The sequence below is a fragment of the Heterodontus francisci genome, chromosome 12 (assembly GCF_036365525.1).
Source record: "Heterodontus francisci isolate sHetFra1 chromosome 12, sHetFra1.hap1, whole genome shotgun sequence".
Lineage (NCBI taxonomy): Eukaryota > Metazoa > Chordata > Chondrichthyes > Heterodontiformes > Heterodontidae > Heterodontus > Heterodontus francisci.
Window position 1 is genome coordinate 106,472,844 of NC_090382.1, and position 14,755 is coordinate 106,487,598.

At 46.6% G+C, this 14,755-nt stretch overlaps 1 protein-coding gene across 2 annotated transcripts in view; it reads right to left on the reverse strand.

The window, feature by feature from the left end:
• Positions 1-14,755, reverse strand: part of LOC137376051 (platelet-derived growth factor receptor beta-like) — a 107,515-nt gene that overhangs the window by 72,789 nt on the left and 19,971 nt on the right. For both annotated transcript variants that reach the window (XM_068044035.1, XM_068044034.1), the window contains exons 2-5: positions 12,579-12,637; positions 5,812-6,069; positions 2,939-3,205; positions 1,480-1,607 (exon numbers count right to left, since the gene is read on the reverse strand). In XM_068044035.1, the coding sequence (XP_067900136.1) occupies positions 1,480-1,607; positions 2,939-3,205; positions 5,812-6,069; positions 12,579-12,612 (687 nt within the window). In that variant the 5' untranslated portion in view covers positions 12,613-12,637. The remainder of the gene's footprint in view (positions 1-1,479; positions 1,608-2,938; positions 3,206-5,811; positions 6,070-12,578; positions 12,638-14,755) is intronic.

The following is a 14,755-nucleotide window of genomic DNA, read 5'->3' on the forward strand; positions in this document are numbered from 1 at the left end:
TAAATTGGTCCTCTGTGACCTCCTCCCGCACCAGCTGCATAAGTAACTGGCGGTGGAAAGAGTATACATGCTGGAGGCTCTTCTCCTGAAGACAGAGCGGAACTGGGGTGAGCCCTGTCTTTACCTCCCCCAGAACGTGCAGGTGGGGAAGGAGGAGCTCACCAGGAATGAAGGGCAGGACATTGGACAAGGTGACCCGTTGCGCAGTGGCCTCCAGGGGGTCCACTGGCAGAAAGGTCCTGCCCATGATGAGCCCCTTGCTCAGGGCCAAGGAAACCGCCAGCTCGGTCTTCAGGAAAAACACTGCCTTCCCATACATTTTAGAGGCAGCAACACTGGCCAAGGGGCCAACCTCAGCCATTGCTTTTACACATGCCTTCATCGTCATGTTGGGGTGGACGTAGCTCTTGACCCCATGCTTAGATGTTATTAGTGCAAAAAGTGACAGGGCAACAGGAGCAGCTGCAGCAGCTGCAGCAGCATGTGTGTGAGAGGGCCCCACCACCGGTGAAGAGGGGCTTGCCATGGGGTCGAACAGCCATGCCCACCCCTAACAAACAAAGCAAATAACATTTTTGTTTTTAAAACTTTTAACAGATGATGGGGGGTGGTGGGTGGGGTGGGTGTGGGGGGGGGGGGGGGGGGTGGGAAAGAGGTGATTGTGGGATTAGAGGAGGATAGGAGTGGAAAGGAGAAGGAGAGGATAGGTAGCTGGAGCCACCCAGTTCTTTCCACTTTCTGTTGTTACAAAGACTTTCTTCACCCATGCAGCTCCAGACGTCCCGAGCCATACAGTTGGGGTGGGGAGGGAGCTCCCTTTGTGCAAGATGGAGGAAAGCACAAAAGCAAATACAGGGGCTCCCTATAGAATCTTTGAGCCCCACCCCGGATCTTCCAGCTTCCCTCCCTTCCCTAGCAGTCCAAGCAAAACAGTCATGTTTCACTCCAATGGATGGAATCAGTTCCACAGTTGCGTGTTGTTATTTTCAGCTCTCTCCTCTCTCCTCTCTCCTCTCTCCTCTCTCCTCTCTCCTCTCTCCTCTCTCCTCTCTCCTCTCTCCTCTCTCCTCTCTGGTTGCTGCTCCCACCAGCCTGCACAGGTGCAGCTGCTTCACCTGATTGCAGACACGAAATGCTCCAAACGCACCAACCAATCAGAGCTGTACCTGCCCAGGGAGTGTTTGATGGGGTCAGTGTAGAAGGAGCTTTACTCTGTATCTAACCTGTTTTTTTCTTTTTTTTCACTCTGTATCTAACCTGTTTTTTTCCTTTCTTTTACTCTGTATCTAACCTGTGTTGTACCAGTCCTGGGAGTGCTTGCAGGAGCTAGCGGACACCTGAGATGCAAATATTTCATGCCTCCAACACATGGATATCAGCGCAGATTAATGCAACAACTTTCCCCGAAGACTTTTGAACCATTTTGATGCTGTTTTCCAGCTCCCACTCAAAAGTCAATTAAATCCTCCACAAACTCACCTCCATCCTTGGGTAGTTCCAGTTGAATTCCAGTAATTCGGTATTTGCTGTACAGGTGACACTGATGGACTCTCCCTCTTTGAACATGGTTCTTGAAGCATGAAGTTCAATATAAAGATTGTCAGAAGCTACAAAACAGAAATTGTAAGCAACAAGTCAACAAGAGTTGTCAACATAGTAAAAGATCCCGAGGCTCTTCACAAGAGTGTTGTTAGACAAAATTTGACACCTAGCTACAAAAGGAGATATTAGGACAAATAAGAAAAACTTGGCCAATGAGGTAGCTTTTAAGGAGTGTCTTAAAGGAGGAAAGCGAGGTCGAGAGGTGGAGAGTTTTCGGGAGGGAACTCCAGAGCTTGGAACCCAGGCAGCTGAAAGCAGGGCCACCAATGGTGGAACAATTAAAATCCGGGATGCTCAAGAGGCCAGAATCAGAGGAACTCAGAGGTCATGGAGGGTTGTAGGGCTGGAGGAGGCTACAGAGATAGGGAGGGGCGAGGCCATGGAGGGATTTGAAAACAATGATAAGAATTTTAAATTTGAGGACTTGTCGGACCAAAAGCCAATGTAGGTCAGTGAGCACAGGGGGTGTTGAGTGAATGGGGCTTGGTGCTGTAATGAGTTCTTTATGTTGTCTGATGCAGCATAAATGAGTTGCACGGAGTCCAGTTTGCTGAAGATCTCTAACAGGTTTATTAACAGCTAACAAATATACACAGTACAGGGCAAACTATTTACAGAACCTTACTCTGGGTGTTACAGTTGCAGAGTGACCCTGGCTTGTAGTCACATGACTGCATCCTGGTACTTAGCTCTTTCGCATACTAAGATCTTAAAGGGACATCGCTCTTAAAGGCGATCACACAACAGGTGTGAGTCAGGATATGGGCAGCAGAGTTTTGGATAAGTTCAGCTTTACAGAGGGTAGGAAGATGGGAGGCCAGTCAGGAGAGCAATGGAATAGCTGAGTCTGAGGTTTCAGCAGCAGATGGATTGAAACAGGGGCAGGGTGGAGACAGTGATATAGCGGGGAGATGGTGATATAGTGGTAATATCACTGGACTAGTAATCCAGGGGGCCAGGCTAATACCCTGGGGGGCACAGGTTCAAATCCCACCACAGCAGCTGGCAGAATTTTAATTCAATTAATTAATAAAAATATGGAATTGAAAGCTAGTCTCAGTAATGGTGCCACAAAAAAAAAAAATCTGGTTCACTAATGTCCTTTAGGGAAGGAAAACTGCTGTCCTTACCTGCTCTGGCCTACATGTGACTCCAGACCCGCAGCAATGTGGTTGAATCTTAAATGCCCTCTGAAATGGCCTAGCAAGCCACTTCGTTCAAGGGCAATTAGAGATGGGGAACAAATTCTGGCCTTGCCAACGATGCCCACATCCCATGAAAGAAAACAAAAATGGGTGAGGTTATGGAGACAATCATGGACAAGGGAGCTGGTCACCTTTAAATGTTTCCACAATGTATTCCTCAGACTCTCGCTCCTCTTCATTTAACGTGGCTTTGCACACGTAGGTTCCATCTTCGAACTTGCCAAAAAAGCCTTGCTTCTTGTTGTATGGCAAGTCCAGGAGGGTGTTGGTTTCCAGGTGTTGTAGTGTGACTTGGAGAGCAGGATTGGTCACCAGGCATGGTATAGCAAAAGCCACTGAGTCTTCCATCATGATGATCAGCTCATGCTGGCTTTGTGGCCGGAACCACTCGTCAGGATCTATAAGAGAAACACAATTTCCGCCATCTTGCTTTCCTTTCACCAGACTTGTTCCCGGAATGGCAGGACTTTCCTATGAAGAGAGATTGGGGAAACTGGGCCTGCATTCTCTAGAGTTTTGAAGAATGAGAGGTGATTTCATTGAAAGCTACAAAATAATTAAAGGGATAGAAAGGGTAGATGCAGCTAAGATGTTTCCCCTGGTTGGGGAGTCTAGAACCAAGGGACACAATTTCAAAATAAGGGGGAAGCCACTTAGGGCAGAGATGAGGAGAAATTTCTTTACTCAGAGGGTTGTGAATCTTTGGAATTCTCTACCCCAGAGGGCTGTGGAAGCTCAGTCATTGAGTATGTTCAGAGATTGAAGGAATTCGAAATACAAATGACATAAGGGGTATGGGGATAGTGTGGGAAAAAGGCATTGAAGTGGATGATCAGCCATGATCATATTGAATGGCGGAGAAGGCTCAATGGGCTGAATGGCCTACTCCTGCTCCTTTGTTCCTATGTTTCAGACTGTAGCATGCATTACAAAGGTTCGACATGAGTCCTCGGCCTCTGTTCTGATGCTCAGTGGTTCAGAGTCATAACTGTGTTTTATATGGACATCCATCTCCTTCAAACAGTGGATACACAATTCAATAGGAGGAGCAACAGTGGAGGGGAAGGAATTGATCTCCTGAGATAGGGACCAGGAAAAATTCAATCATCCTGGCTTCCTGCTTCTAATCCCTATCTGCTGAACCCCGCCAGAGGGTGTGTGAATCCTGCCACAGGAATTTAGGAACAGGAGGAGGCCATTCAGTCCTTCTAGCATGTTCTGCCATTCAATGAGATAATTGGACCTGCTAAATGAAAAAGAAAATCAAGGTCCAATTAGTTTGCGATCAGGCAACATGACAGTCACACGATTCAACTATAATGCTGACCAATCATTGCAATCAATCTTTGTCAACTAGTTTGCAACAGACTCAGACATGAAGTGAGGAAAACCCCCAGTGCTGGAGAGCTTGGGGAACCAGAGATCCAAAGTTATCCATTCCTCCCGAGCACGCTACACTCACCTCACATCAAATTACTCATAGAATGTATCCCAAAATATTGGTTCATGGCTGATCTACACCTCAATTCAATTGACCCACATTTGCTCCATATCCCTCGATAACCTTACCCAACAATAACCTATCAATAAAACAAAAGCAGAATACTGTAGATGCTGGAAACCTGCAATAAAAACAGAAAATGCTGGAAACACTCAGCAGGTCTGGCAGCTTCTGTGGAGAGAGAAACAGAGTCAACATTTCAGGTCAATGAACTTTCACCAGAAATTTTCTTTCAGTCTTGGAAATCACAATTGACTTCCATCATCCACGGCCTTTTGGGATGTGTAGGGCTATGGGAAAGAGCTGGGGGAGTGGGACAAACTGGATAGCTCTTTCAAAGAGCTGGCACAGGCACGATGGGCCAAATGGCCTCCTTCCGCGCTGTATGATGCATACTGAAGACACCAAGCTATATGGCACAGTTAGTGTAAATGTGAGCAGAAAGTTGTATATGGACATTGACAGATGAAATGAGTGAGAAAAACTGTGGCAGATGGAGTTCAATGTGGAGAAGTGTGAGACCATCCACTTTGTACCTTTGAAAGATAAATCAAGGTACTTTCTAAATGGAGTGAAACTTGAAAATGTGGAGACGCAGAGATTTGGGTGTCCATGCACACAAATCGCTGGGGGACAGGTACAAAAAAAATTCAAAAGGCTAATGGAATCTTGGCCATTATCTCAAGAAAACTGGAATACAAAGAGGGAAAGTGATGTTGCAGTTATACAGAGCACTGGTCAGACCACATCTGGAGTAACTGCATTTAGTTTTAGGGACCGGACTTCAGGGAGGATATATCGGCTTTGGAAGAACTGCAGTGTAGATTCAACAGAATGATACTGGGGCTAAAAGAATTAAATTAAGACGACAGGTTGCATAGACTAGGAAGGCCTGGGTCCACAGACCTGAAACATTAATTCTGTTTCTCTCTCCACTGATGCTGCCAGACCTGCTGAGTATTTCCGGCACTTTCTGTTCTCATTTCAGAGCTCCAACATCCGCAGTATTTTGCTCTTACGTATTGCATAGTCGAGGCTCGAGTGTAATACACTAAGGGTTGATCTAATTGAATTGTTTATAAGATGATTAAAAGATTTGATAGGATAGATAGAGAGAAACTATGGGGGAGTCCAGAACAAGGGCATAACCTTAAAATTCGAGCTAAGCCATTCAGGGGTGTTGTCAGGAAGCACTTCTTCACATAAAGGGAGTGGAAATGGAGAACGCTGTCCCTGAAAAAACTGAGATTGATAGATTTTTGTTAAGTAAGGGTATAAAGAGATGTAAAACAAAGACAGGTAAAAGGAGTTAAGATTCAGATCAGCTGCAATCCAATGGAATGGTGGAACAGGCTCGAAGGGCTGAATGGCCTCCTCCTGTTCCTACGTTCCTGTGATTTCCACAACTGTTGGTGTGAGAAATTGCTTCACCACTTCACTCTTAACGATTAAGGTTTAAAATTAAAAGGATTTTTCCAGTGGAGCTGGGCCTATTTAACTGACCTGGTACAAAGATGTAAATGCTCATTATCTCAGTTTTATTACAGGAGCAGATGTACTCTCTGTTGTGATAAACGGCTGCATTGTATATGTGCAGGAAACGGCCATCAGGATAGACATTGGCGGCTTCGTCGTAGCTCCAATCAATGTAGCCATTCCCAGAGCAGTTCAAAGTGATGTTGGAGGAAGGTTCCAGAATGATCTCTTGTGATTCCAAGTGACTTTCAGAACTGTCACCAAGAGAACACGTAAGCAGGAATCCTAAAATAAATACACACATTTTACAAAGAAAACAACTGTTACTAAATAGGTCTACGCCAAGGGTCCCAAACAAGTACTTGCATTTATATAGCGCCTTTAATGTAGTAAAGCGTTCCAAGATGCCCCACAGGAGTATCAGACAAAATTTGACACCTGAGCCACATACGGAGATATTAGGACAGGTGACCAAAAGCTTGGCCAAAGAGGTAGGTTTTAGGGAGCTTCTTAAAAGGAGGAGAGAGAGGTAGAGAGGTTTAGGGAGGGAATTTGAGCGCTTAGGGTCCAGGCAGTTGAAGGCACAGCCGCCAATGGTGGAGCGAAGGAAGTGAGGGATGGACAAGAAGCCAGAATTGGAGGAATGTAGAGATCTCGCAGGATTGTGGAGCTGGAGCAGATTACAGAGATAGGGAGGGGAGAGGAGAGAGAAAATAAAACAATATGAATTCTAAAATTGAAATGTTACTAGACCGGGGCTCAATGTAGGTCAGCGAGCACAGGGGTGATGGATGAAAGGGTCTTGGTGTGAGTTAGGATTGGGGTAGCAGAATTTTGGATGACCTCAAATTTACAGAAGCTGGTCAGCACACCATTGGAATAGTCGTGTCTGGAGGTAACAAAGGCATGAATGAATAAAATAACCAGTCGTGACTAAGGCTGACACTAGTGGTTATTTCACTCATCCAAACCTTTGTTACCTCCAGATTAAAGAATCAATGAAGATTACATTCTCTATCCAGAGTGAAAGTGGGTGATGTCGGTTATTTCTATAACTATTGCTGAAGACATTGAATGTGTCAAAATTTGGTCAAACTCAGTAAGGAATAGTTTCCACCAGGTTAGTGTCAAATCCAAGAACATTACAGAGGTTATGATGAGAGTTGATGAAGTAAAGTAATGAACATTGATCTTCTTCTTTGGCCTCCTTGTTTTGAGAGACAATGGGTAAACGCCTAGAGGTGGTCAGTGGTTTGTGAAGCAGCGCCTGGAGTGGCTATAAAGGCCAATACTAGAGTGACAGACTCTTCCACAGGCGTTGCAGGTAAAATTGGTTGTCGGGGCTGTTACACAGTTGGCTCTCTCCTTGCGCTTCTGTCTTTTTTCCTGCCAACTGCTAAGTCTCTTCGACTCACCACTCTTTAGCCCTGCCTTTATGGCTGCCCGCCAGCTCTGGCGATCACTGGCAACTGACTCCCACGACTTGTGATCAATGTCAAAGGACTTCATGTTGCATTTGCAGACGTCTTTAAAGCAGAGACATGGATGGCTGATGGGTCTGATACCAGTGACGAGCTCGCTGTACAATGTGTCCTTGGAGATCCTGCCATCTTCCATGTGGCTCACATGGCCAAGCCATCTCAAGCGCCGCTAGCTCAGTAGGTTGTATATTCTGGGGATGTTGGCCGCCTCAAGGATTTTTGTGTTGGAGATACGGTCCTGCCACCTGATGCCAAGGATTCTTCGGAGGCAGTGAAGATGGAATGAGTTGAGATGTCGCTCTTGGCTGACATACGTTGTCCAGGCCTCGCTGCCGTAGAGCAAGGTACTGAGGACACAGGCTTTAAACACTCAGACTTTTGTGTTCTGTGTCAGTGCGCCATTTTCCCACACCTTCTTGGCCAGTCTGGACATAGCAGCAGACGCCTTTCCCATGCGCTTGTTGATTTCTGCATCGAGAGATAGGTTACTGGTGATAGTTGAGCCGAGGTAGGTGAACTCTTGAACCACTTCCAGAGCGTGGTCACCGATATTGATGGATGGTGAATTTCTGACGTCCTGTCCCATGCTGTTCGTTTTCTTGAGGCTGATGGTTAGGCCAAATTCGTTGCAGGCAGCCGCAATCCTGTCGATGAGTCTCTGCAGACACTCTTCTGTGTGGGATGTCAATGCAGCATAGTCAGCAAAGAGGAGTTCCCTGATGAGGACTTTCCGTACTTTGGTCTTCGCTCTAAGACGGGCAAGGTTGAACAACCTGCCATCTGATCTTGTGTGGAGGAAAATTCCTTCTTCTGAAGACTTGAATGCATGTGAGAGCAGCAGGGAGAAGAAGATCCCAAACAGTGTAGGTGCGAGAACACAGACCTGTTTCACATCACTCAGGATAGGAAAGGGGTCTGATGAGGCTATGCTGAATTGTGCCTTTCATATTGTCATGGAATGAGGTGATGATACTTAGTAGCTTTGGTATACATCTGATCTTTGCTAGTAGTCTGAAGAGACCACGTCTGCTGATGAGGTCAAAGGCTTTGGTGAGATCAATGAAAGCAATGTCGAGGGGCATCTGTTGTTCGCGGCATTTCTCCTGTAGCTGGTGAAGGGAGAACAATGTTGGATCTCTCTGCTCGAAAGCCACACTGTGCCTCAGGATAGACACGCTCAGCCAGCTTCTGGAGCCTGTTTAAAACAACTCGAGCGAAGACTTTCCCCACTATGCTGAGCAGGGAGATTCCACGATAGTTGTTGCAGTCACCGCGGTCACCCTTGTTCTTATAGAGGGTGATGATATTGGCATTGCGCATGTCCTGTGGTACTGTTCCCTTGTCCCAGCACAGGCAAAGCAGTTCATGGAGTGTTGAGAGTAGAGCAGGCTTGACACTCTTGATTATTTCAGGGGTAATGCCATCCTTTCCAGGGGTCTTCCACTGGCTAGAGAATCAATGGCATCACTAAGTTCCGATTTTGTTGGCTGTTCGTCCAGCTCATCCATGACTGGCAGAGACTGGGCTGCATTGAGGGCGGTCTCAGTGACAACATTTTCCCTGGTGTACAGTTCTAGGTAGTGCTCCACTCAGCGGTCCATTTGCTTGTGTTGGTCAGTGATTGTTTCCCCTAATTTTGACTTGAGGGGGGTGCGATCTTCTTGATGGTTGGCCCAAAAGCTCTCTTAATGCCATTATACATTCCTCTGATGTTTCCGGTGTCAGAGGCCAGCTGAATACGACTGCATAGATGTTGCCAGTAGTCACTTGCACAGCGCCTGGCTGTTATTTGTGCAGCCCTTCTGGCTAATTTAAGTGCTACGGATGTTAACTCGCTGGGGGCTTTCTTGTAGTTCAGCAGTGCAGTGCGCTTAGTGGCTATGACAGGTTCCAGCTCTTCAAAGTGAGATTGAAACCAGTCTGCATTCTGCTTCTCACGTTTGCCGAAGGTGGTCTTTGCTGAGTCATAGATGGCATCTTTGATGTGGGCCCACTTGGTCTCTGCATCCCCTGCAGGAGTGTTCTGAAGGGTTTTTTCAAGTGAATTTAGAAACTTATGTAACAGCTGTGGATAAGAAATTCTGCTTGTGTTGATGCGCGGGCAGCCCTTCTGCTTGGAGTGATGCAGCTTCTTTGGTTTGAGTCTAACCTTGCTGCACACCAAGGAGTGGTCGGTGTCGCAGTCCGCACTGTGGAAGCTGCGTGTGATTTGGACACTGTTTATAGAGGCACGCCTTGTGATGATGAGGTCCAGCTGGTGCCAACGACATGATCTTGGATGCCTCCAAGAAACCTGTTGACAGGGTTTAGTATGAAAGAACGAGTTGGTGATGCAGAGGTTGTGATAGGTACACAACTCAAGCAGTCTCTGTCCATTCTCATTCATCCTTCCAATGCCATGAGTCATGGTCGGCCCCAACCCTGGTGTTAAAGTCCCCCAGCAGGAACAAATGTTCGGTATTGGGGATGCTACTAATGATATTATGGAGTTCCTTGTAGAATTGGTCTTTAACTTCATGCGGGGAGCAGAGTGTTGGAGCATAGTTGCTGAGTAGGTGTACTGGACCGGAGGCGGTGAGCAGTCGGATGGACAGTATGCGTTCCAAGCCATTTGAAGGTGGCTCTATCATGTTGAGCAAAGAGTTTCTGATGGCGAAGTCCATTCCATGCTGTCTTGGTTCTTCAGGATCCCTACCCTCCCAGAAGAAGGTGTAGTCTTGCTCTCTTAGAGATCCGCTCGCAATGTCCACATTGAGTCTACTGAGCTCGTTGTTAATGATGGCAGTCTTCCGAGAGTCGTTGATTTGTGTAAGGTCTTCTGACAGGCCGGGACACATAGTTCTGACGTTCCAGCTTGCAAAATGAAGGGCTGGTGCCTTCTTTCCTTTATTTGTCATGTTGTTTGGTCCGGTGTTACAGTCCACTTGTCGGGCAATGACCCTGAGCTGCAAGCACCATTGAAGCCGGTGGACTGTGGCGGGACAGAACCTTACTGACCGGAGGCTGCCCGGTTTGAGGCGGGCGGTAGCTGTCCAGTGAGATGCGATGACTCTCCCACCGACAAAGGCGACCCGTGGCGCCCAATCTCTACGCCAATTGAGCTGGACTTATAACCCGTAACTGCTGCCTTCTGTGTTGTTTTGGTCGCTGTGAGGCAACTATGGAGTGACCTCTCCATGGCGCATGCCTGGGCGGAATGTATGGAGGTGGGAGTTGCCCAAGTGTCAAAACCCCCCTCTCTGCCTTCCTAGTAGGGTCCAAAGGAGTGCAGAGCATGACGCATGGCACCGGAATGGCTGCAGGAACTGCTGGAAACATGCCAAAGGTGACACATGACCGCCTTAGGGATTCTGCTTCGGATTTTCTGTTAGGGTTTACTCCCTTAGCCTTGGTCTCTCCCGAGATGCCCACAAGGCAGTGGGGTTGTTAGCTCCTATCCCTGAGCAGGGGCCCTAACAAATAAACTGTGCGATTTCATGGATTTTACCCCCCGCACCCCCTCCTCCCTTGCACCCCCTTTCCCTCACCCCTCCCCCTTGAACCCCCTTCCCCCCTTGCACCCCCTTTGCCCCTCGCAACACCCCCTCCCCCTTCCCCCTGAACATTGATACAGTTACAGTATCAGGAAGTATTAGAGCAAGACAGTTTTATGTTTCAGAGTTAAAGACAGGCTTGAAGATCAGTAGGTAGTGGAATAGAATGTAGCTGGGAAAAGGCCAAGGCAGAAATGGTGGTTATATATTACATACACAGACATAGAAATTACAGCTCAGAAACAGGCCATTCAGCCCAACTGGTCTATTCTGGTATTCATGCTCCTCCTCTCACCCGAGCAGCATGTCCTTTCTCCACATGCTTATCTAGCTTCACCTTAAATGCATCTACGCTACTTGCCTCAACCACTCCTTGTGGTAGCGAGTTCCACATTCCCACCATTCTCTGGGTAAAGATGTTTCTCCTCCTTAGAGAAGTGAAGATTAAGAGGAGATTTGATAGAGGTGTTCACAATAATGAGGGGGTCTGGACAGAGTTGATAGTGATGAACTGTTCCCATTGGCAGAAGGGTTGAGAATCAGATTGATTTAAGGTGAATGGCAAAAGAAGCAAAAGAACATGAGGAAAAACATTTTCACACAGCCAGTGGTTAGGATCTGGAACGCACTGCCTGAGAGTATGGTGGAGGCAGATTCAATCATGGTTGTCCAAAGAGAATTGGATAATTATCTGAAGGGAAATAAATCTGCAGGGCTACAGGGAAAAGGCAGAGGAGTGGGACTAGGTGAGCTGCTCTTGCAGGGTACCGGCATGGACACGACGGGCCGAATAGCCTCCTTCTGGGCTGTAACCATTCTATGATTCTGTGATCTCGCTATTGGATTTACTGGTGACTATCTTATATTTATAGCCCTGAGTTTTGGTCTCCCTGACAAGTGTGAACATCTTCGCTATGTCTATTCTATCAAAACCCTTTCATAATCTTAAAGATGTCCATCAGTTCACCCTCTCAGCCTTCTCTTTTCTCTTGTTCAGACTTTCCTCATTGTTGCAACCTTTTCAGTTCTTGAAAATATTTTTCTGATCTTCTCCAGTGCCTCTATATCCTTTTTATAGTATGGATCCCAGAACTGTGCACAAAGCTCTACATGTGATCTAACTAAGGTTCTGTACAAGTTGAACATAACTTAGATCATAGATGATAGAATAATACAGCAAACCCACACAGAAGGAGGCCATTTGGCCCATTGTGTCTGTGCCAGCTCTTTGGTAGAGCTATCCAATCAATGCCACTTCCCTGCTCTTTCCCCATAGCCCAGTATTTTTTCCCTTCAAGTATTAATCCACAGGCTGGGGCTTTATTCATTAGGAAAGAAACAACTTGGGGGTGACCTGATAGAGGTCTTCAAGATTATGAAGGGGTTTGTTAGGTTAGCCGCAAAGAAAATGCATTTCAATTCTATCCCTCTAGAAATGAACCCCAGTGCTTTGTTTGCTTTTGTTAAGGCCTTATTGACCAGTGTTGCTACTTATAATGATTTGCCAATCTGTACCTCCAGATTCCTCTGCTCCTCTACTCCAATTTGACTCTCTTCCATTAAGCATGGGAGATGGTCGAGGAACAATGAGAAAAGGGGAGAGTGATACTGCCCAATCATGTGGTATCTACATCCCACCTGGTTATGACGAATGCCGCTTGACCTAAGTCTGTCATTGCCCATCACCTGTCCCACTCTAACACCTGCACGTGGCTATGAGATTGCCAAAGGTCAATGTAGTTTTACAGCTTCAGCACCCCATCCCCTAAGAAATAGGTACCTGCAAGAAAAAGATCCCATCGAATGTTGGACATCCTCAAACACGATCTGGAGGACCAGCTGTTAAAAACCATAAGAGGACATTGTTAGTCTTCTATTGTCAAACATTCAAATACAATTTTACAGCTACCACAAGGAGCAGCAGCCCCAAGCGAGGAGGGTATTAGGGTACAGTTTCGGGGAACGTTCACCTAGTCATGCAACAACAACTTGCATTTATGTAGCACCTTTAATGTAGCAAAACATCCCTGGGCATGTCACAAGAGCATTGTGGGTAATAATGGCCTGCTGCAGTTTTTGAATGCCAATTTTAACCACAACATCCTTTTTCCCTCCCCGACCTCCACCCCCCTGCTATGGACTTGCCGAGATAGAGGAAGAATCTCACGGAGATTTTCTGAAATTGGCTCCGCTTTTCTTGCATGCTTGCTCCAGTTGTTAGTGTTACTGGTGCCCAGGACAGGGCTGGCGTACAGTCTAATGGGTAGGAACAGCATAGACGGACTTCAGCTGCAACTCAGGGGGTAGCACTCTCACTTCTGTGTCAGAAGGCTGTGGGTTCAAGTCCCACTCTGACACTTAAGCACAAAATCCGTGCTGAGTGCTGAGGGAGTGCTGCACTCTTGCAGGTGCTGCCTTTCAGATGAGAAGCCCTGTCTGCCCTCTCCGGTAGACATAAGAAGTCCCATAGCCACTATTTCAAAGAAAAGCAGGGTAGTTCTCCTCAGTGTCCCGCAAGAAACATCACCAAAAGCAGATGAACTAGTCATTATCACTTTGCTGTTTATGAGACCCTGCTGTGTGCAAATTGCCTCCTGCCTTTCAAAACTTGTATTTATATAGCACCTTTAACATAGGAAAACATCCCAAGGCATTTCACAAGAGTATTATCAACAAAATTTGACACCGAGCCACAGAAGGAGATATTGGGCCAAAGAGATTTTAAGGAGCGTCTTCAAGGAGGAGAGGGAGGCAGAGAGTGGCGGAGGTGAGGGTGGAAAATCCAGAGCTTAGGGCCCAGGCAGCTGACGGCACAGCCGCTGATGGTGAAGCAATTAAAATTGGGGATACACACGAAGCCAGAATTGGAGCAGCATAGATATCTGGAAGAATTGTGGGTCTGAAGGAGGTTACAGAGGTAGGGAGAGGCGAGGCCATGGAGGGGGCATTGCTGGGTCGGGAGATCAGCAAGCACAGGACAATGGGTGAATGGACCGTGAACTAGGCTGCAGGTAGCAGAGTTTTAGATGGGCTTAAGTTTATGAAGGGTAGAATGTGGGAGGCCAGCCAGGAGAGCATTGCAATAGTCAAGGCCAGAGGTAACAAAGGCATGGATGAGGGTTTCAACAGCAGAAATGAAAATACAAATTAGGAGCAGAAGTAGGCCATTCGGTCCCTCTAGCCTGCTCCGCCATTCAATAAGATCATGGCTGATCTGTTTGTGTCTCGAATTCCACACTCCCATCTTCCCCCGATAACCTTTGATTCCCTTGCCTAACAAGAGTTTATCTACTACCGCATTAAAAATATTCAATGACCCCGCCTCCACCACCTTCTGAGGCGGAGAATTCCAAAGTCGCACAGCCCTCAGAGAAAAAAATTCTCCTCATCTCTGTCCTAAAAGGGCGACCCCTAATTTTAAAAGAGTGCCCCCTAGTTCTGGACTCATCCCCACGAGGAAACATTCTTTCCACATCCACCTTGTCAAGACCGTTCAGGATCTTCTAAACTTCAATCAAGTCTCCTCTCACTCTTCTAAACTCCAGTGAAAACAAACCCAGTCTGTCCAACCTTTCCTCATAAGACAACCCACTCATTCCAGCTATCAATCTAGCAAACCTCCTCTGAACTGCCTCCATTTACTTGTTTCCTTTAATAAGGAGACCAAAACTGCAAACAGTATTTGAGATGTGGTCTCACCAATGCCCTGTATAACTGTAGCAATAACAACCTTACTTTTATTTTCAATTCCCCTCGTAATAAAGGATAGCATTCCATTAGCCTTCTTTATTACTTGCTGAGCTAAGGCAGGGTCAGAGACATGCAATGCTATGGAGGTGGACGTAGGCAGATATGTAACCAGAAGCACATCTCAATATGACACTAAGTTTGCAAATATTTCAATGTTTCTTACATTACGACAGTGACTACACCTCAAAAATCACTTAATTGGCTGTA